Source organism: Panthera onca, chromosome D1, assembly GCF_046562875.1.
Source record: "Panthera onca isolate mPanOnc1 chromosome D1, mPanOnc1 haplotype 2, whole genome shotgun sequence".
NCBI lineage: Eukaryota > Metazoa > Chordata > Mammalia > Carnivora > Felidae > Panthera > Panthera onca.
The window spans coordinates 74,908,893-74,929,369 of record NC_138348.1 but is presented as its reverse complement, the minus strand read 5'-3'; the positions used below and the strand labels follow the sequence as shown (position 1 = coordinate 74,929,369).

Genomic DNA, 20,477 nt, shown 5'->3' with positions numbered 1-20,477 from the left:
TGGAAAATTTTCAAGAGCTTTTTGGAGGAAAACTCAAGTACTAATTGTGCTCCAAAGTTTTTGACTTTTTTGTTTAAGGAGACAAGTACTGGAGAAGCTGTCTAGAAGGTGTGGGGAGGTGTTTAGGAGGTATTTCTGCAGAAGTGGGGCTCAATGGCCCTTGTTTTCCAAGCCTCCAGGGCTGTGTTCTTTCTCACCAGGGAAAATCCCTACAGGGTATGTGTCCAGTAAGTCGCTACAGAGGATCCCAACACATGTGCCCCAGAACCAGTGGAAGTCTCTCTGGAGATAAGAAGTGTCTGAAGAAAACACCATCCCCTGCAAAATATGACTAGTTTCCACATGAGTAATTAACTGGAGGCGAATAAAAGGAAGCACTTAAAAAGGGTCAACACAATTGCTAGTTTCATTTTTTTGTTTTTTTACTTGAAAACGTGTTTTAACCATCAAATTTTGGCAATTACAAACCTGTACACTGTTGGGTTGTTTTTTTGTGGTTTTTGTTTTTGGCCGTCTTTTTGTTGTTGCTGATGTTTGTTTTGCTTTCTTTCTTTCTTCTTCTTCTTTTTTTTTTTAATTTTTTTTTTAGAAAAAGAACACAAGACTGAATACTGCCAACAGCAATATATGCAGAAACAATCCATTTCCATAAGGGACAAGATTCACTTGAAGTGCTAGCTTCCCCCTTTGCATAAGGTTTGGTATGTGATGTGTGTGCAAGTTCAGGGGAGTGCGCGTGCGTGTATGTAAAGAAATGACATACTTCATCTGAATTTGAAATGACGTAAAAATCAGGTATTTAGTAACTGGGCAAAACACACTTGTTTTAAAAAATGTCAATTACAAACATCTTCTTGGAAACAGAGAAAGTTAAATGAAAACAGTAGAACCAAAGAAAGGTTACAGTACATTTTGAAATGATTAAAAAACATCATTTGCAAATCTAAAATCCTGTGTGTGTGTGTGTGTGTGTGTGTGTGGTTATCTCAAAAGTGGCAGACCAACAGCATGGGTGACTTAGAATTATATTCGACCCCCCGCAATTAAAGCATCCTGATAGGCATCAAATACAGTATCTACAAAAGCCTGGAAAATTGAAACCATTATATACAATTTTATAAACATTTGAAACACCAAAACATACATCTTTTACAAACCAGCCTGTTTGTAACAGGTAAATTTACAAGACAATCTCTCTGATACAGTGCTTAAAAAGAACTGCTTCCATTTCCTGAACATGTTTGTCACCTCCCCAAATGCAGTAGTATGGGCTCAGAGTTGTTACGTAGTAGCAATTCAGGTATTTGTTTGCCGGAAGGGTGCTGTGGTCCATACCAATGGGTCCCAACACGCTTCGAATGACTGTACGATTCTCCAGTGCATCTCCAACACTGGAAGAGACTAATTATGGCCTTTGTGTATTATTACATACTTGTAATTATTGCTTTTCATTATTACATAAGGAAAGAAAATCTTACTCTTTTCCTACCTCTTAGCCAGCTGGCTAAATAGTAACTGATGCCAAATCCACAAATGGTGACTCTAAACCCTAGAATTAAGCAGCCAGAAGCTTAAAGCCATTGTGGATTTCCACCAGAATAATGTGCAGTTGAAGGTCGCGGGACAAAAACCAGCATAAACACGTAACCGCCTTCTCACAGACCACACAAAATGAGGACTCTGGAGTAGGGCCTCTTCGAACCTCCATTTCTCATGGTGTGAAACTAGAAACACGAAACATAAAAGCCTAACCACGTTAGCAGTATCCGTGCACTGGGAGGGCAGAAGTGGGGAAAAAACAGACAATTACCTGGACAGCCCCTGCAAAACGAATGCTACATCTTCCTGAATTCGTTCCCAGGGAGGTGAGTTCTGCATCTTGTGCGATTCACTGTGGTGATCTCTTTTCTCAAGTCCCCTGACTTTGATTACGTAGACACGGCATTAGTAGGGGCAGTGGGTGGGGTGGGGGTGGGAAGAAGTAGGAGTTGGCCAGTGGTATAGATCTTTTACTAGCTTTGTCCCAGTCTGCGCTGGTGACTCCCAAGGGCGGCTCCAGACACGTTCCAGGAATGCATCATAAATTCCCTTTCCAGGCCTTCAAACTGATTGTCTGACAGGGTAAACCTCAAATGCATAGACTTGACCTGCTCTTACTGCTACTACTGGGTCTTCGACAATGGCATTTCACGAATGGGCAGGACGTGAGTAAATGGAAAGCTGGCACGGTATGGAACTCAGCAGCAAAATACTTGCAGAAGAAAGCAAATGAACACGTACATTACTCATCTTTTACAGCCCCATCGCTTCTGCTACGACAATGCTATGACATTAGCTGCTTTCAACCTAACCAGAATGTGTGCAATACAGATAAAGTGCCTACAACAGGCTATGGAAAATGGCTTCTAGGAGGTAGCACATACATGTTAGAAAAAAGGGAAAGACATTTCCTGGCTTACATATTTTCCATGTGGTTCATCATGGTGGAAGGGGCAGGAACAAACATCAGGACTGGTAGGGGGGAAGAAAAAAGAAAAACAAAAATGCATCCAGTAGGTAACATTATAATCAAAGTTTCACTATAATTGATGCCTGGTCTGAGCTCCATTCTGTAATTATCATTCCAGCTTCACTTTAGAAAACATTCATTTGGTAAAAGCAGCATTTTGATAAATGTCCAAAGAAAAGTGTGAATTCTGTAACTGCATCCTTCCTAGGGGGGCTGCAAGCAAGCAGGAGATCCTAAGGCTTCCATGAACTCTCTTTTCTAGCGTATTCCAAAGCAGGATTGTGGGAGGTCAACAGAAGCAGGCAGATACCATATCCCAGGAAAGTTAGTGGTGAGCAGTGTTCTATAGAAAGCATCTTGGCAGAATGATGCGTTCTAGTCCCTGTTCAGCTACTTAACTTCCTGCGTGAGCTCGGTCAAGTCTCGTCGCCTCTCCAGCCATGTTTCCTCTTTTATAAAACAAGGGGGTTAGGCAAGGGGATTTTAAGGACCCTTCCAGCTCTTTGAATCAGCAGTCACCCCACCTAATTCCACATTGGCCTAACTACAAACCATTTTGTAACCTACAGGGAAATCCAGTTATCCCCAAAGGGAAAAGATGCCATGTGTTTAAAGGTAATGAATCACAACATAACACATGCTCGTCTGGTATACATTTAGCTGCAGAGAATCAGGGGAAGATATGCTGAAGAAAGAGGTATTTTATATAGGCCAGAGCAAAGAGTGGGCACAATTTTCTTGGGTGACTTCACGACTGCATTAAGATCTATTTACTCCTTCATTACCGTGTCAGTCAGGCATTCTCCCTGGAGGAGATGCTGGGTAAGCAGTAGTGAGCCGTCGGCATTAATGTCGCTGTAATGTTTCCTGGGGGCACGAAATGAATTGTTGGTTTTACTTTGATGGTTTTTATGTCATTGCGTTATTAACAGTGTAGCGGTGATTCTATTCTAGACCATTAGTTCATCGTTTTCTCCGCGATTCTTGCAAATGTGCTTCTTCTATAAGAAAAATACCAAAGACTTTATTCTCCAAAGCAGCCTCAGTGAAATTCATTTATTTCAAGACCACAGTGTGGATAATGCCTCCACGAGTAGGACTGACCAAGAGACGGGAAGAGGAGAAAAGCCGAGGAATCTGTGAAGTGTCTCATGTACTCAGGAAGCTTGGGAATGGAAAGGAATTTTTTTTTTTTTTTTTTTTACAACGAACTTCAGCAACACTGACTCCTACTAAACACAACTGAAGCCACTAAAGATGTGTCTGAGTGGATGATACGCGGATTCAGGACAGTACAATTGACACACCAATGCCATATGTCACCAGAAACTGTGGACACAGAGATTTGCTCATGAAGCAGCTAGTGCAAATGTGCATTTATTTACCATGGCCACTGTGCACGTGGCCATAATCCGATTGAAGCGAAAGAGGAAAGTCCGTCAACTTGGTAACTTTAAGCTTCGAGTACTGGGTTATTCTATTTCTGGTGGAATGATTCTCCTGTCAATTTTGGAAACTCATATGGCTCAAGCCCACGTGTCAGAAGAGAGGAGAACCCCAGGGTGTGATCAAGCATTACACATTTTTCAAATAAGAGTTTAGTTCTGGAAAACGATAACAAAATATTATTCTTTAAAAAGCACAGTTTTGTTTTAAGTTAATATAAATGGCGGTACCAAAATAAAGTTAACTGAACCGGAGCAAAATATGGCATTTTGTGTTTCTCTGACACTGGAGAGATCGGAGAAAGTGAAAGACCTGCCTTGCTGGCAGGGTGTTCAACACGATCTGTATCCTAAACTCTTCGCGTCCGCTTTCCTCAAGAGCAGCCTTATTGAGTGCAAGCACATATTTGTACATAGGCCCAGACACACGCACTATTATAATTTGTACACAAGAGCTAATCTACTTTCTCCTTTTCCAAACGTAATTGCATTTATAGTGAGGATGCTACCAATTTAGGATAACACTTAGATTTTTGTCTGCATTAGCAAGAATTGTGATTATCCAGCTGAAAACTTTGGAAGGATGTTTCCCTTTTTCCTCCTGAATTTGAATTCTGCTTAAACCTCTGAATACCTCTCATTCTAGAGAACAATGCGCTAAAGTACACCTTTTGTTTGTGTTTTGTCTTTTGTTTTTTCTTTTTCTTCCCTGATTCTCAGAACAAAGGCCAATGTCTGCAGCAATATTAAAATTGTAGCGAGAGCCAGGAATATTTCTGGAAAACACAAAACAGATAATCACATTCTTTCTAATGTGTGAACACTGTTAACCTTCTCCCCAACCCACAAAAGCGAGCCCACATATCCTCATATTTCCCTCCACTGATACCCTTCTCAAAGATCATAAAGCCCAACTATATTATATTGGATGCTTAACACAAACAAACAAAAATAACTAAGCATACAAACCATATTACCCAAACCTAATTTTATAGCTGAAAATTGGACAGCTTATTAAAGAAAAATAGAGTTGATTTTAAAGGCTTCAGCCCATTTTCTTGTCTGTTTTTTTATTTATTTAATATTTGTTTCTCTTTTCTTTTGCCTAAGAGACTAACTTTTCTGACCATCATAACTACTGTTTTAACCCCCCACCCCCCATTGGCTCAAAATTACATGCAACAATGCCTCTTTCTGCTTGCCAGTCGTTAATACTGCCGGCTCTGCCATAACCCTTTCCAGGTCCCAAATACTGCACAAAGCCATACAAGATAGGCTGTATAACCCAATGGGTGGAGTTGATTCGCCCTGTAGAAACTTGGTGCCCGGTCTTGGCTGTGAACACAGGTACCTACTGCAAGGCTCTCCATCACCCCCAAGAAACAATCAGAGCCTTTCTTTCTGCCTAGCTGGAGTGGAGCTTGCCCGTGGCAGCAGGACTTGTGAAGAAGTTCCCAGCGGCAAACAATGTGTTTCTTTCCGGCTGCAGGCCGTGGAGACCCGAGCCCGGCCAGCCTCCTTCCGCAGTTCAGCCACAGACAGAGCTACGGCGCCCGCGGCTGTCTACACCTGGGTCTGGTGCTGAGTCTCCATAAAAGGAATGTGCAGGCTGGCGAGGCTGAGCTCGCCCACGCTCTCGTAGTCACTCATGGCTGCTTCGGAATCGTCGAAGCCGCAGCTGGCCGACACATCCGAGGACGAGGTGCCTCTGGAATTGTGCAAGGATAGAGACACGCTGTCTGCTGGGCCGGCCGTCTCTGCGCCCTGGTTCATGCTCACGGCAAAAGTACTGAATTCACAGGCGGCAGGCGGGCCCACCAAATCCGTGTCGTTGGGGAATGGGTGGGGAGGGAGATACTGGCTGGGGTGGAACTGAGGCCGTCTCCTGCAGTCCGGGCTCAGGGTGCTGGCCAGTGAGACGGGCTGGGAAGGGGGCAGGGCCTCGTACTGGTCTGGGAAATCCTCTGGCAGGGGAGGGGGCAGCTGGTCCTGATTCAGGAACTCCTCTTCATGGGGGGGTGGGTACTCGCTGTCGATGTCATAGCCGCCCAGGTAGTAATCGCTCTCCAACTCCCGAGTGCTGCCCTGGTGTGCAGACCCTCCCTCCTGGTTCTCATAGTTGGGCACTTCCTCTATGTCCGACAGGCGGGCCCCGGGCATCCAGTCAGAGGTGTCCCAGTGGTAGGCTGTGGGACAAAAGCGGTGACAGTTAATATCCTCCAGTCTGGAGCCGGGGCAGGGCTCGGAAAGGAGCAGAGGGGGGACCTGACATGCAATTGACATCCAAGAGACCCTGAGATGCCGGGGGTCAAGTGCATGCTCCTTACAAGGGTTCTATGAGGGACCAGCCATGCTCTGGCCCTGGGGCAATGAGGGGATGGCGACTGTAAGAGATGGTGCCTGGTTTTGCAAGACCTCACACTCAGCCATGCCAGAAGGGACGGCCAGCCAGGGCATGCTGAGGAAACATAGTTCCAGCACCCCCTCCCTCTGTTCCCTCTTCCTTTCCACATTCTAAATGCAGAGCGAGGCTGGCAGCATGCTCCCAGAGAGAGGGGTACATGGGCCATACTGTGGTCCACAGAAGGCAGGGAGATGCATTGCACATCGATGAACCGCACGCGCAGTGGGGAGGCTGGGGGTGGGATGCTGGAGGGGCTTTCACCTCCCGATGCCAAGCACACAAGACACCTGGAACATGCAAAATTCAGATCAAAGAAACACAGGAAAGACGGAGGCAAAGGGACACAGTAAGAACAAACTCGGCAATTCAAAAGGCATTAAGTAAATGTGATGCTGGGGTCATGGCAGAGTCACCTCGGTTGTAGTTTTGTCCTTGATCCATGACAGACACTGTTTAAATACAAAGTAAGAGGTAAACCTGGTAATCCAAGCCATGTGAAGAGGGTAAAACAGAACATCTTAGATGACTTAAAAAAAAACAAAACAAAAAAACATGCTCCTGTTTCTCCTCATTGTTATTTAGGAAACAAAAAGATAAATCCCATCTATACCTGGCCCCAATTGTATTAAGTCACTGATAAAAGTTACCTGATTGAAACCAATCCCCCTAGGATTATAGCTTTGAATGATACCTTAAGTATTTCCAGCTCATAATAGGTGCTCACTGGATACATGTTGAATATAAGAAGGAATTTAGTAGCAATCTGGATTCCAGATGATTGGGTGCTCTTCTCTTAGAAGGGATTTTATTAAAAAAAAAAAAAAAAAAAAGACTACCCCAACTATTTAAAAACTTATGAACTAGATTTTTTTTTTCCTTCAAAATTGTAAAACTCACTCCAATCTCTAAAGAAACATCCGGTGTCCCCTCAGTTACCAGCTGATTAAAATCACCCCTAGATCCAAGTAACAAGGAAGCCCTATTTCCAAAAGGATAACTCTACACAAAGAAATGCCATTGAAGAAAAAAGTAAATACCTTCATTCTCTATAGTGTCAACTACATTGTTGACAAGCTGAATGACAGTCACAATGGATGCTTGTGGCCAGGAAAAGAAGATGGGGGGAAGGGAAGGACAGTTTCAGGTTAGTCACGTATTTCAGATACAAGTGAACTTCTCTTCACAACAACGGCAACAACAAAGACGTGGCATGCAAACACCCAAAGGCTCCCCAGTCTGTCCATTAGGCAGTGCTCCAGTGGACACTTTTATCTGGGAGTCCTGGGGCTACTTGGAACAGAAGGGAAACAGCAGCAAATCCGGGGCTAGTCCTTTGAAAGGCATGATCGGCAGGGATTGCTGGATCATAAATTCACACCCCATGGCCCGGCGAAATCAATCTAGGAAGGCAGTGGCTCGTCAAGCTCATGGTAATTTCTCATTAATAACTCCCCAAGGCTCTCCAGGGAAGACCTCTCTATTCCCACGGATAATTATTTGTTGGTTAGCCATGCTGCTCCAAAGCAAATGCCAGTGACGGAGGACAACCTTTGCAGGACTGAAGGCTTCACGCTGTACATGATGCCACTGATAGCCTAGAACAACCCAGAGCCCAGCTTCTACCAGTGAAGCATGAACAGAAGTCAGTATCTGGCCTCCAAAATAGTTAGAATCTGGGAAGGGGAATTCTGTGATCTGCACGGGTTGATTTAGCACCTGACAGCAGCAGCTCGTGGAGAGGTGATCCTGCTTAAAATTAACTTGTTGACAATTCCTAACGTCACACCCTTTAGTCAGGACCAACCCAGAATGTTAGCAGGAAGGCCCAATGTGTGAGCTTAAGGGCACACGTAGCAGAGCCTGTGAGCATAGTCAACCAGGTATCATGCTGGAGCTCTGCCTGGAGTTTGGAAACTGTATGTTCTTGGGTGCTTCTCTCTAAAATGCAAACCAGGGGCCCCTGGATTTGGTTAAGCGTCTGATTTTGGCTCAGGTCATTACCTCACGGTTCATGTGCCGACAGCTCAGAGCCTGGAGCCTGCTTTGGATTCTGTGTCTCCCTCTCTCTCTCTGCCCCTCCCCGACTCATGCTCTGTCCCTTTCTCAAAAATAAACATTTAAAAAATGCAAACCAACAATAACTTATCTTCTGGTTGGGATGAGGGAAAGAGTAAGCATAAAGGCAAAAAGATCTGGAGGCGTGCCCTTGACTTTCTGAAGATGGTCAGAAGAGATCCACTGTTCTATGGTTTGTTACCTCAGCAGTCACATACATTAGGCTTCTGCACCTCTAAGGAGTGCCGGGTATTAGAGTGGAAGACATTTGGGGATGAGGGTGATGGAGGTAGACTATTTTACTTCTAAGATTGCTTCTATAGCCTTGGAGCTCACCTGTTCCTATATCTACCTGCGTGGGAGGGCGGGTAAACACTATGTTGTTTTCATCTTGTACTTCTGGGTACAAAATACCCAGCATAGGGTGCAGCACATAAGAGAAACTCAGCATGGGTTTATGGGTTGTATGATTACATTAATTAATAAATATTAAATTTTTGCCAATTGCTTATTTATGGGAAAATGAAGTGAGGTGTAGACTACGGTAATGCTAACTGTCTCTGAGGACGACCATTTGAAATTGTTCTTGATTCACCGCTATATAGTGAGCTCTCACTGCTTTTTGACCATTTCTGCTTCATCTCCTGGCCCGGAGAGGCCAAGCCATCCTCCAAAGCTGGTTCCTCGTCTCAGAAAACCCAGTGGTACCCTCTCCGTGAATGTAAGTTCACAACAGGTAGTGGTAGCAGCTCTGGAGTGTCAGTGAGGTCCAGGCACCACGTGGAATTTCATGCAACATATTGGGTGTATTGGGTGTATGTGCATTTTTCTAAGGAGCTGGTCCATAGTCACAGTATTCACAGATACTCTGAAGACCCATGACCCTAGATGATTATCAGGAGAATTCAAGTGAAATAGGATGCCACTTCCATGGAATGAGGGTGTGTGGGAAGGAGGTCTTACTCCTAAACTAATTTCTCATGATGGGGAGTTTGGACAGTGAAGAGTGAAGAGATCACCAGTAGTAAAATTAAAAAAAAAAAAAAAAAGTCACAGTTTTCTAGAGAGTGTCATCTGGGATGAGGTGGCTCCATTATGAAAAATAGAAGTCAGAGGATGCATTATCAGAGGTCAGGGAATTTTGTCACCCTCTGATATGGACCCCTGGCCTGCCCACAGCTGCAGCTCAATAGGTCCTCCCTCAGCAATGACCTCTAACAGCGGGGTCAACCAAAACGCTGATGAACGCGCTCACGAGTCCATGATCGGGTCACCACTGACCGCCCACACAGAAGGCAGAACCCACCTAGGGGAACACATCTACAGACTGCTTACCATTGTCGTCGCCAGAATCTGACTGGAAGGAGCTGAGAGACTGAACTTCAGAGTTGCTGCCTTTATTACTGCCTGCAAAGCAGGTCACTTCTCCCGGATCATCAACCCCTTTGTCTTTGCGGACAGCCGGAGAGAAAGCAGAAATGACACTGGTTACCCTGTGCGTATTTCTGGCCTTCCCACCCCCAGAGTTCACTTCTCAGAGCTCTTTCATTTGCTTCGAGAAAATAATTTAGCTCCACAATAGAAAACTGATTGTGCCACTGGGGGCAAAGGTCTGTCAATCAAGTGATTTACATTATGGATTCGGAACCCTTAACCCGTGGTAAATGAGCTTGCAAAGAGCTGACAGCTGAAAGTGGCTGTTCCCTCCTCAAAGTGAGGCGACTAAGTGAAGAGTTGAAGGCAGGATGAAGTGGCTGTGTTGCTCTTTGCCATTCAGAGTTAATTTAAATCATTTACATGAACCGACGTGGTGTCAACACCAGGTTAAATGAGATTACTTATAAAATAGGGGTATAAATATTTTATAGGCAAGAATGCCATTCCATTCATCCAAACTTCCATCTCTGGGGAGCAAGTGGCTTTCTCAGCTTCGCCTCCTAGAGGGCAGCGTCACATCGGTTTTGGGAATGACGGCAGTTCTGCACTGTGTGTGGTAGAGGGGCAGCCAGCAGTGTGGACATGCTCTTATCTACACACTTCCTCCTTTTGGCTATGCAAAGACAGCCTGAACAACACACACACACACACACACACACACACACACACACACACTACAGGGCTATTTTCTTATTTGATGGACTAAAGGAAGCAATAAAAACAACCCATATTTTGAAGTTGTCAAGTAAAAAATGAATTAGTAGCCTAGAGATTGTCTCGCTGGCTAACCCTGCCTTGCTTAACAAAGAAGGGAATCTACTCAATAAAAACACAACAATACTTCGGGGGGAAATGTGAGTTTTGGCCTGAGGTAGATTCTGTAAATAAAGCTGTCACGTTATGAAGCGAGTGGAGGAAAAATGGTCACCAGGAAAACCTTCAAATCATCGCGTAACACGATGGGAAGAAGAGACGGTGACTTGTGATTGAGGGAGCAGTTGTCCCTCTTTGTGAGTGCAGAAATCACTGTTTCTTCCACAAAAGGTGATGTCAGTATCGGGCACTGGGGCTCCACACCTGCTGTCAGACGCTGAAGCCACAGCAGAACGATGAGGTGGATAAACAGCTGATGTGAGTGGAGAGAGACGCCTGAGAGAATCTGCCTCCCAACAGCCACACCGCAAAAACATATGAAGGTGTGCCTCAGAAAAGCACAGAGTGAGGCCCTTCAGCTTATCCCCGGACACTAGGAAGGAAACAACAAATGATCCACCCTGGTGAAGGCCGTGTATGCAACTTCTTTCTCCACTTCCTTTATTCAACCTCCTCTTTCTTCATTGTTAAATTAAAAAAGAGCCTTTCTAATAGCTGGTGGATTGGTGAGGTTTTCTTAAAGACTAACTCTACAGATCATTTGACAGGGAATGACTAAAATCCAAGGGCAGTGACTGACAATATAGGAGTGTCTCACAGAGAGGCAGAATCAGCAGATAGTGTGGTTGGGGCAGCCCTAAAAAGAATAGAAGCCCCCTCCTCGATCATCAAGAGTCTCTCTCCCTCTTTCTTGCTAAAGCTCCCAGGAGCGGTGTTGGTAAGAGCACAGGCTGTGTGTCCGGATGCGCCAGGTCCTAGTCCTCACCCCTCTTTTTACTAGCTCCTTGTCCTCAAGCTGCTCATTTCACCCCTCCGCTCCTCCCCTTGGGTGCCCATGTGGGCATGTGTGAGGCTTTAAGGAGACCCAATATACATTGATGGTGGCGTGGGCTGCCTCTGTCTTCTCAACAAATCTCTTCGTCCTTAACGTCTGCATTCTGGATTCTGTCCTGATGACTTGCTGAAATATCTTCTGATGTCTAAGAATCTTCCAGGTGTCAGGTACAATATATTGTGTTTTCAAGGCTGTGTCTTTCCTGATGGTTTCACAGTACTCAACCCTGCTAACCTTATTGATGGTCTTGGCTTCCACACAGCTGCCCTGTCGTCTTCCTCTGCTCTGTTTTCTGTCCCTTCCTGGCCTCTCGCTTCTGTCACCTCCCACACGTAGGCATCTCCAAATTCTTTTGGAGGCCCATTTTGACCATCCTTTCTTTGTTCTTGTTCCCTCAGTGAGTTCACCCCTCCTAGAGATTCAACCACCCTGCATGCAGATGATGTCCAAACTTTCATCTCTAGCCTCACCTTTCTCCTGAACAACACAGCCAGACACCTGTCAGGTAACCCTCATGTGCCCTTTATACTCATCAAGCTGCTTCCTGCTTCTGGAAGGCCCTCTCCAATAGTTTCCTACCCAAATCTTACTTATGCTTGAAGACACAGCAGAAATTCCCCCTTTCTCTACAAAGATGCCCTTACCTCTGGGGCTGCATATGCTCTCCAGCTCCATTTGAAAGCAGCCTCCCCTGTACCCTCTACCCCAACATGCATCATAGTACTAAAACCCCAGCCTTTGGAAATTCCTACTCCCAGGGCATCTCTGCTGCTGAAATATACGGCCATTTGGCCTGATGAAAAGTCATAGGTTACAACAGAGCTTGCGTTAGCTTCATCCTGACCGGTGTTAGGGCAGGGGAAACAATCACCATCGCTCAATTAGATGTTCACAGAAGCTAGCTAACTGACTCTGTTTTCTTTCCTCTTTGGTCCTTCTTAGTCTGGTCTCCATGGATCAGCCAGAGCCATCTTTTAAAAATGTAAGTTCGATCATGTCACTCACCTGCTTAAAGACCTGCACTGATGTTGCCATTAAAATGCATTCACTTTCCCTTGTTGCTCACCAATCCCCAACTACCTTGATCTCCTCTCTGTTCTTCAACATGTCAAGGTCTTTCCCACCACAGGGGCTTTGCACCTGTGGCTCTTTCCTTTGGCTACAATACTGCTGCATGAGGCCTAAAGGAGAGGGAAATACCACTATCTGGAGCGGACTTTTCCTGCCTTGCGGTTCACCCTCTTATTTCATGGACCGTGCATTCCAGCCGAACAGACGGTTTGCTTGTCTTCTCATTGTCTGGGTCCCTCCACCTTTCCCCGGACCTTTAATGTACCATGGTCCATTTCAAATATCCCTCTGTTCCTCTCAAGTCTTCACCCTAAGCTGAGAAATACTCTCTTCTTCTGACCTGGAGGAACACGCTTTCTGTTTATCACTTAGGTCATTACACAGCTTGCTTTACCAACAATGGTGTGCCATTATGAGTAGAGCATGGGTTTTAGAGCTGACAGCTCTGGGCTGGCCCACCCGCTCTGCTGCCTCTTGCTAGCTGTGTGACCTTGGGGACCTTATGCATGCTCTCCGAGCCTCATTTTCCCCATCTGTAAATGCGGTAAGAACCAGATCAGTTTTTCTGAACAGTCAATTCCAGGACAGGTCACAACGAGTGCTCTGTGCAGGCGGGTTCTCTCTCCTTTCCCTGCTTTCCTTGCACAGTGCCAGACCACAGCTTCCCCAGTGACCCTAGCGGGATGAACAGACGCACTATGGCTTCCTACTCACTGTCGGTTCCTGCGTCCCAGCCATTCTTGCGGATGGAATCGCAGTCGGAGCGGCAGGGCGACACGGCGGGGAGGTTGGGGGCCACGCTGCACACGACCACACCGCGCCTGGCGGTCAGGATGCGCGGCGACTCAGGGTGGAACGTAGTCATCTCCTGGTGCTCGCCGCCCAGCCCGTCCACGATCTTATCCAGGTTGCTCCTGGAGTCGCTCTGGAAGCACGGCGTGTAGGCCATGGGGCGCACGGGCACCTGCGGGGGCCCCACCTCCTGGTAGATGTTGCGGCCGTCCCCGCCGCCCCGCAGGTTGCGGAACGGGATGCCGTTGCTCTTGTTGAGCAGGGCGGCCGTGGCGGGGTCCTGCACCAGCGTGATGTTGTTGCGCGAGTAGTTCTTGCGGAAGACCTTCTTGCGGAAGACGATGAAGAGAATGACCAGGATGAAGATGACGAAGAGGACCACCGCGATGCCGATGAGCTCCTCCTTGCCCACATACGAGTGGCCGGCCTGGATGTTGGGCACGACCACGGGGCGCAGCCCGCAGTACTGGCCCACGTAGCCAGGCGTGCAGTTGCAGACAAAGGAGCCGAACACGTTGACGCAGGCGCCCCCGTTCTCACACTCCTCCCGCTCGCACTCGTCCACGTCCTCCTCACACCTTGGGAGAAAACACAGAGTCCTTCTCAGACAGCAAGGCGCGCGGCTCCATTCCCAACCGCCTTCCTTATCAGAAAGCACAGAGCGCAAAGGGCACGTGGAGCGTGACAAAAACAGAGTGAGGGTGTGCGAGTGCGTGGGAGGTGGCTGGGCACCTCTGTGTGGGGGGCAGGGGGGGAGGGGGTGACCTGAGTTGTCATGGGAAGTTAAGGGATTTCTCCCAAGGGGATGGCTCCCAGACCCTAGCCAGATGGGAGCAGGGCAAAGACTGGTGGGGGTGGGGGAGAGGAGAGAAGGAGCAGAAAGAAAGAACAGATGCTGTTGGAGAGGTACTGGTTTTCAAATCCTCGGGGCCAGGTGCGTTTCAGAATTTAAATTTTTGCAGTCTTAGAAACGTCATACAGTACATGGCTTTCATGCTCTGGCAGATACCCGCCCCACTGCTGGAACCATGGCGCTGGCACGGGACCCATAACCAAATATGCCAGTGTTTCCACAATAAAACATACGGATATTCATTCTCAGTGAGAGAAATAAAGACTAGAAATAGTCTCAGAGCAGTTTTGGCTGGTTTTGCCACCGGATTAGTTTGCCACTAATTTATCCTTAACCCTTTTATTTCTTTGAGCTTTTGGGATTGTAGAATTGCAGAGAAAGAGCAGTGAACCTATATACCTTATGTAGAGTTTCCCAAGAGGAAGAAATCTTTGGTTCTGACATGTTCCTTCAACAGTTACTGTAATTTTTGGTCTCTCTGGGAACTGTGTGTGTGTGTTTGTGTGTGTGTGTGTGTGCACCCACACACAGGTGCATTAGAGGGCTTGGGCAAAAATAGGGAGCAGGTGGGTAGGTACAGGGCTACATATCTATGTATTTTACAGATTCTGTGCTTACGATAAAGGTTAATGCTAATACAGATTATCAGGAAAGAATGATTAAAGCATTCTAATGAAAAACAATTAAATCAATTTTATTCTCTTTAAAGCAATCCACGACTCACTTCAAGTATAATTACAAGGCAAAAACGTCTGAGTCTTACTCTTTCTTAGTTTAACATTATGTGAGAACATGGACCTTCTTTCTCCTTCTTCATTTTTCTCTACTTCAGCAATTGATCTGATGTGTTCATTTAAAAGGCACGATCACTTATATCTCTGGTAATCCACCTTTTAAAATGTAGTCAAACGTCCCTAATTTGAACAGATTGAGGCCAGGTCATTTGGAAATTAGAATCACAGAGTATTTAAAAATAAATGCAGCTTTATTACTTTAAATTACATCCAACGATTCAAAGCCAGCTAAGTATTTCCTGGTAAAGTCCTCGGGAGATTTGCTTTAATGAATACATAAGACTGATCTGTAATTAGAATATCACTTGCTTGAGATTACATATATATACTTCTCAAACGAGCAAGGATGGTTGGAAGTGGCATTTTACTAAGAGCTTAAACCATTCCCTTTCCATTTGGCTAACATTTCCCTCATTTCTTGGGGGAAAAAAAAGGTATGCAAAGGAGAGGTATGTTTTAGTTTCTCAGAATGGTCATAAAACGTTAGGCAGTAGAGTCCAGTTAATGACTTCTGGGGACACGGGTAAGCATGTCTGCCTCAGAATGACACTGGAATTATTAGGGGTCATGGATGATTCCCTTTAAAAGAATTGTTTTCCTAATTAGAGAACACATGGCAATTATGTAAAAATTTGCAAATATAGGTAAGTATAAAGTAAAAAATGTAAATTACCAGTAACTCCATTACCCAGAGATAATCCCAGTTAAGATTTAAGCCATTTGTAAGCACTCTTTTCGTAGAGATATTAACCCTTTGCCTGGCCTGCTCGTGGTAAATCTTTTATCCCAGTTAGTTGTTTACTGTTTTGCTTTCTTAGGGACAAGAAGCGGCAGGGAGAAAGACTGTTGCACAATCTCACTTACGTGACTCCAGTGAGCCCAGCTTTGCAATTGCAGATGAAAGCGTTCCCTATTGGGTCGCAGGAGCCTCCATTCTGGCAGGGGTTTGGGAAGCAGGCTGTGATCTCAGACTCACAGTTTCTCCCGGTGAACTGTGAGAGACAGGTACACTGATAGCCTAGGGAGACAGAGGACCTCATGAGCCACAGATGCCACTGGCAGTGCTCAGAGTGCAGGGACTCGGCCACGGTGCGCCCTCCTACTTCCTCCTAAACCAAATCTTTGGCATGGCCCGGGTTCCAAAGATGATTTTCAAATTGGTTACTTTTTAAAAGTTTATTTATTTTTGAAATTGAGAGGAAGAGACAGAGAGAGGCTGAGAGAGAGGGAGGCAGAGAATCCCAAGCAGGCTTCGTGCTGTCAGCACAGAGCCTGATGCGAGACTCGAACTCACGAACTGTAAGATCATGACCTGCGCTGAAATCAAGAGTCAGATGCCTAACCCACTAAGCCACCCTGGCACCCCTCAAATTGTTACTTTGAACTTGGGACACATTTGCCACAAAAATGCCAAGTAACGGTTTGGATCCCCCGCTAGCTAATTGCACCGAATTAACCACATACCTAAATGCTAGCGAGAATGGTAAGAGACACCCAAGATTCCAAGAGCAGGGACCAAGACAGGACGAAGATGCTTTGCCAAGCACACGACTACATAAAAGGCAGGATTTTTCCAGGGAGGAGAAGTCTACCATAGGTACAATGCTAGTTCGTTTCTGGAAGACCTCTCTCACCCCCGTGCCCTTTCTCCTTGGCTGAGCACTTGCAATCCACCCCACTCCCCCACCTGGAGAGGAAACGAGGAGAGCACAGGTAAAATGAGGATATATAGCAACTTAAATATATAGCAACTGAGCCTCAGTTTGACATACGCACAGGGAGATGGAAGAATCCCAGCCTTTACCCAGCTCCCATATTTGGATCCCGATTTTCACATCTTTGCCAACTTTCTCCACTCCTGAATCCATCATGAGGAAAGAGATAGTAATATCCCTACTGCAAAGAATATCAAATATCAGAGTAGGTAAGATTCTAAGAGGGCAATGGCATTATTTACCTCTCAGAGATAGAAGGGATGAATAATTAGTAAGGACTTTCTTTCTCCCTACTTACATTTTAAATTCCTTTTTTTTTTTTTTTAAATTAAAGCTATGTATCCACATAGTAAAGAGTCAGTTCTACAAGTTCTATTTTGTACAACAGCAGCTCCGCATCCCAGTGAACAGAAAAGTGGACCTTTGAACAACATGGGTTTGAACTTCGAAGGTTCACTTATGTGTGAATCTTTTGCAGTTCGGTACGGTGAATTTATTTTCTGCAGGAACTTAATACCATTTTCTTTTCTCTAGCTTACTTGATTGTAAGAATGCAGGATATAATACATATAACATACATATTACGTGTTAATCAACTGTTCATGTTATCGGTAAGGCTTCTGGTCAACAGTAGGCTATTAGGAGTTAAGTTTTGGGAGTCAAAAGGTATACCCAGATTTTCAATTGTGTGGGGGTTCGGCGCCCCTCGCCCCATTTTCTTCAATGGTCAACTGTACTTATCGTTAATTCACCACCAAACTCTTCATGGACTAGGTCTTTCTGTGTTATCTCTGTTTCACTGGTGTTCTATATTTTCATCTCCTGGAGAAGTCTTTCCTCAAGGTCTGACTGGCTTCATCCTGAATAGTGCCCCCTCGTCCTGCTGTGGGGCTGCTGTCATGGGAACGCCCTCTGCTGGTCTGGAGCTAGTGTTTGTGGTATCACCTGTTTTCCTAATTTCTTGGCAGACTCTATTTCATCAGGACACATTCCACAGTAGCTTCCCGAGAAAGGGTTTACAGGAGGTCAATATTGTGAGACCCTGCATAGCTGAACCCTACATTACTACGCCACTCTTTCCCCTCTCTGGTAGGCAAAGTACAAAATTCTGAGTAATTGCCTCCATGTGGCCTTTGAGAAATCCCAGGCCCTTTCGGTTCCTGAAGTTTGTACATGGCCTGGTTTCTTTTCCTCTCCGACAACGTGGAGGTTCTTCCCTTGGCCCCCAGCTTTCTGAGATTGCACAATGATATACTTTAGTATGGGTTTATTTCAACCAACACTGGGCACTTTGGGAAGTCCTGTTCTTTAACTTTGGGGACATTTCTTTCATCGTTTCACTGATGATTTATTTTCCTTTGTTTTCCTTGTTCTGTCTTTATGGAAGTTTTATGGTTTGGATCTCAGATCTCCTGAATCTTCCTCTAATTATTTTTCTTATGTTACATCTCTGTGTGTTTTTGCTGTAGTTTCTGAGAGATTCTCATCTTCTGAAACAACTTCTATTGAGATTTTCATTTATGCTGTCGTTTTCCAAGGGCTTCTTTGTTGTTGTTGTTCACTGAGGTTTTGTGTGTGTGTTTCTGTTTTTTAAACAAGAGCATCCTGCTTCTGTTTTGTGGTTATAATATCTTCTCTTATCTCTCTGAGGATATTAATATATTTATGAAGTTTTCTTCCTGCATAGTTTTCTCCCAGTTCTTTTTTTCTGTTTCTTTGTTTTGGTCTCTGTGATGGTAAATTTTATGGGTCAACTTGACTAGGCTATGGTGCCCAAATGTTGGGCAAACACCATCTATGATGATGCTGTGAGGGTATTTGTGGATGTGATTAACACAATCAGCTGACTTTAAGTAAAGCAGATTACCCTTACTCATTCAGTTGATGACCTTAAGAAGGAGGAATTCTGCATCAAGACTGCAGCACAGAAATTTTGCCTGAGTTTCCAGCCTGCTGGCCTGCTCTGTGATTTCAAATTCAAGACTGCAAAATCAACTCTTACATGATTTTCCAGCCTGCTGGCCTGCCCTTTAAATATCCGACTTGCCAGTCCCACAATTGTATGAGTCAATTCCTTAAAACCTATCTATTATCCATCCATCCATCCATCCATCCATCCTACCTATTCTGTTTTTCTGGAGAAGCTTGATACATTCCGTATCTTCCAAATTAGAGGATTTTCTACCTTGTCCGGCAATCCTTCCTTATCAGCTCAGATTGCAGAGGGGAGTGGTAGGAAACCAGAAATCTGATGGGAAGCTCTGAGCACATGAATGGGGTTTGTCAACTGTGATACTACATTAGTACCGTTAGTTTTGGAAATTTCGCCAGTAATGACCCTTATCACCTGCTCAGAGGGAGAGTGAAGGCCTGGTTTCTCACATTCAGGGGACTGGGTGGTGGTAGAGGAGGGCTGATTGTGGGTCTCAGCATCCAATGAACACATCAGATTTACTTTTACCTCCCTGTCCCCCAAGTGCTGGCTGCTCGGCATCTTCTCACCCCTGCATTTCACCATCACCTGTGGGCTCTGCCAGGATGTGGGGAGAGTGGTTTTGTGGCCATGCAGAGAGATTGGGAATCTGGGGCTCTGACTGCCTCTTAAACTCACTTTTCAACAATTCTTATTTTAAGCCCTTCTCCCTATCCCTTCCCCTTTTAGAAGTGGCTAATGCCTCCAATTCCTGAGCCTTTTGGGGATTCAGTTCCCAGATCCCCTTTTATTGGTCAGCATTTCAGCTTCTCAGAACTTCATTTCCTAGGGGTCCTGGGTGCTCAGTCAATTAAGAGGCCGACTCTTGATTTCGGCTCAGGTCATGATCTCACAGTTTCTGAGTTCTAGCCCCGCATCAGGCTCTGTGCTCACAGCGCAGAGCCTGCTTCAGATGCTCTGTCTCCCTCTCTCTGCCCCTCCCCTGCTCACACACATGCCCTCTCTCTCAAAAATAAATAAATGCTGAAAAAAAGAAAACAAAGCTTCACTTCCCTCTTCCTTACCACCTCTCTGTTTGCCTCTCACCCTCAAAGCTTGTGTTGGTGTTGTCTCCTTCTCAGGTCCCCTCCCTCCTCCAGCTTATGGCTTATTAAAATGCCTTTACACAGGGGCTTCTGGGTGGCTCAGTTGGTTAAGTGTCCGACTTCGGCTCAGGTCCCTATGTCACAGTTTGTGAGTTTGAGCCCCATGTCAGGCTCTGTGCTGACAGCTCAGAGCTTGGAACCTGCTTCGGATTCTGTTTCCCTCTCTCTCTGTCCCTCCCCCACTCATGCTCTGTCTCTCTCTCAAAATAAATAAACAGTAAATAAAAAAATGTCTTTACTCATGCGGTAGTGGTGTTGTGACAGCAAGCTGCCACCATTACTGGGAAGTAATCAATAAGGCTTTCCTCATTGCTAAGATCTTTTGTAAATGCTGTAAATAACCATTCTCACTCTTATTTGAAGGGTTCTTGGGCTCGTCTCTGCTCCCCAGTGACTGATGTTAGGATGTTATAGATTGATTTCTCTTTTTTTAAGTTTATTTATTTATTTTAGTAATCTCTACACCCAACGTGGGCTTGAACTCATGACCCCGGAGATCAAGAGTCACATGCTCTTCCTACTGAGCCAGCCAGATGCCCCGATAGATTGATTTCTATTGGTTTAAGACAGTCAAACATCGATAGATTGAAAGAGTGTATGTGCTCATTTATGTTTA

The 20,477-nt window shown here is 45.3% G+C and overlaps 1 protein-coding gene across 4 annotated transcripts in view; it reads right to left on the bottom strand.

Moving 5' to 3' along the window:
- Nucleotides 1-533: 533 nt before the first annotated feature.
- Nucleotides 534-20,477, bottom strand: part of FAT3 (FAT atypical cadherin 3) — a 668,217-nt gene continuing 648,273 nt past the window's right edge. For 2 of the 4 annotated variants that reach the window (XM_078433002.2, XM_078433003.2), the window contains 6 exons: nt 15,933-16,086; nt 13,344-13,999; nt 9,749-9,862; nt 7,396-7,455; nt 6,772-6,807; nt 534-6,140 (listed from right to left, as the gene is read on the bottom strand). In XM_078433002.2, coding sequence (XP_078289128.2) covers nt 5,518-6,140; nt 6,772-6,807; nt 7,396-7,455; nt 9,749-9,862; nt 13,344-13,999; nt 15,933-16,086 — 1,643 coding nt within the window. In that variant the 3' untranslated portion in view covers nt 534-5,517. The remainder of the gene's footprint in view (nt 6,141-6,771; nt 6,808-7,395; nt 7,456-9,748; nt 9,863-13,343; nt 14,000-15,932; nt 16,087-20,477) is intronic. The other 2 variants (XM_078433004.2, XM_078433005.2) reach the window with 1 other exon arrangement.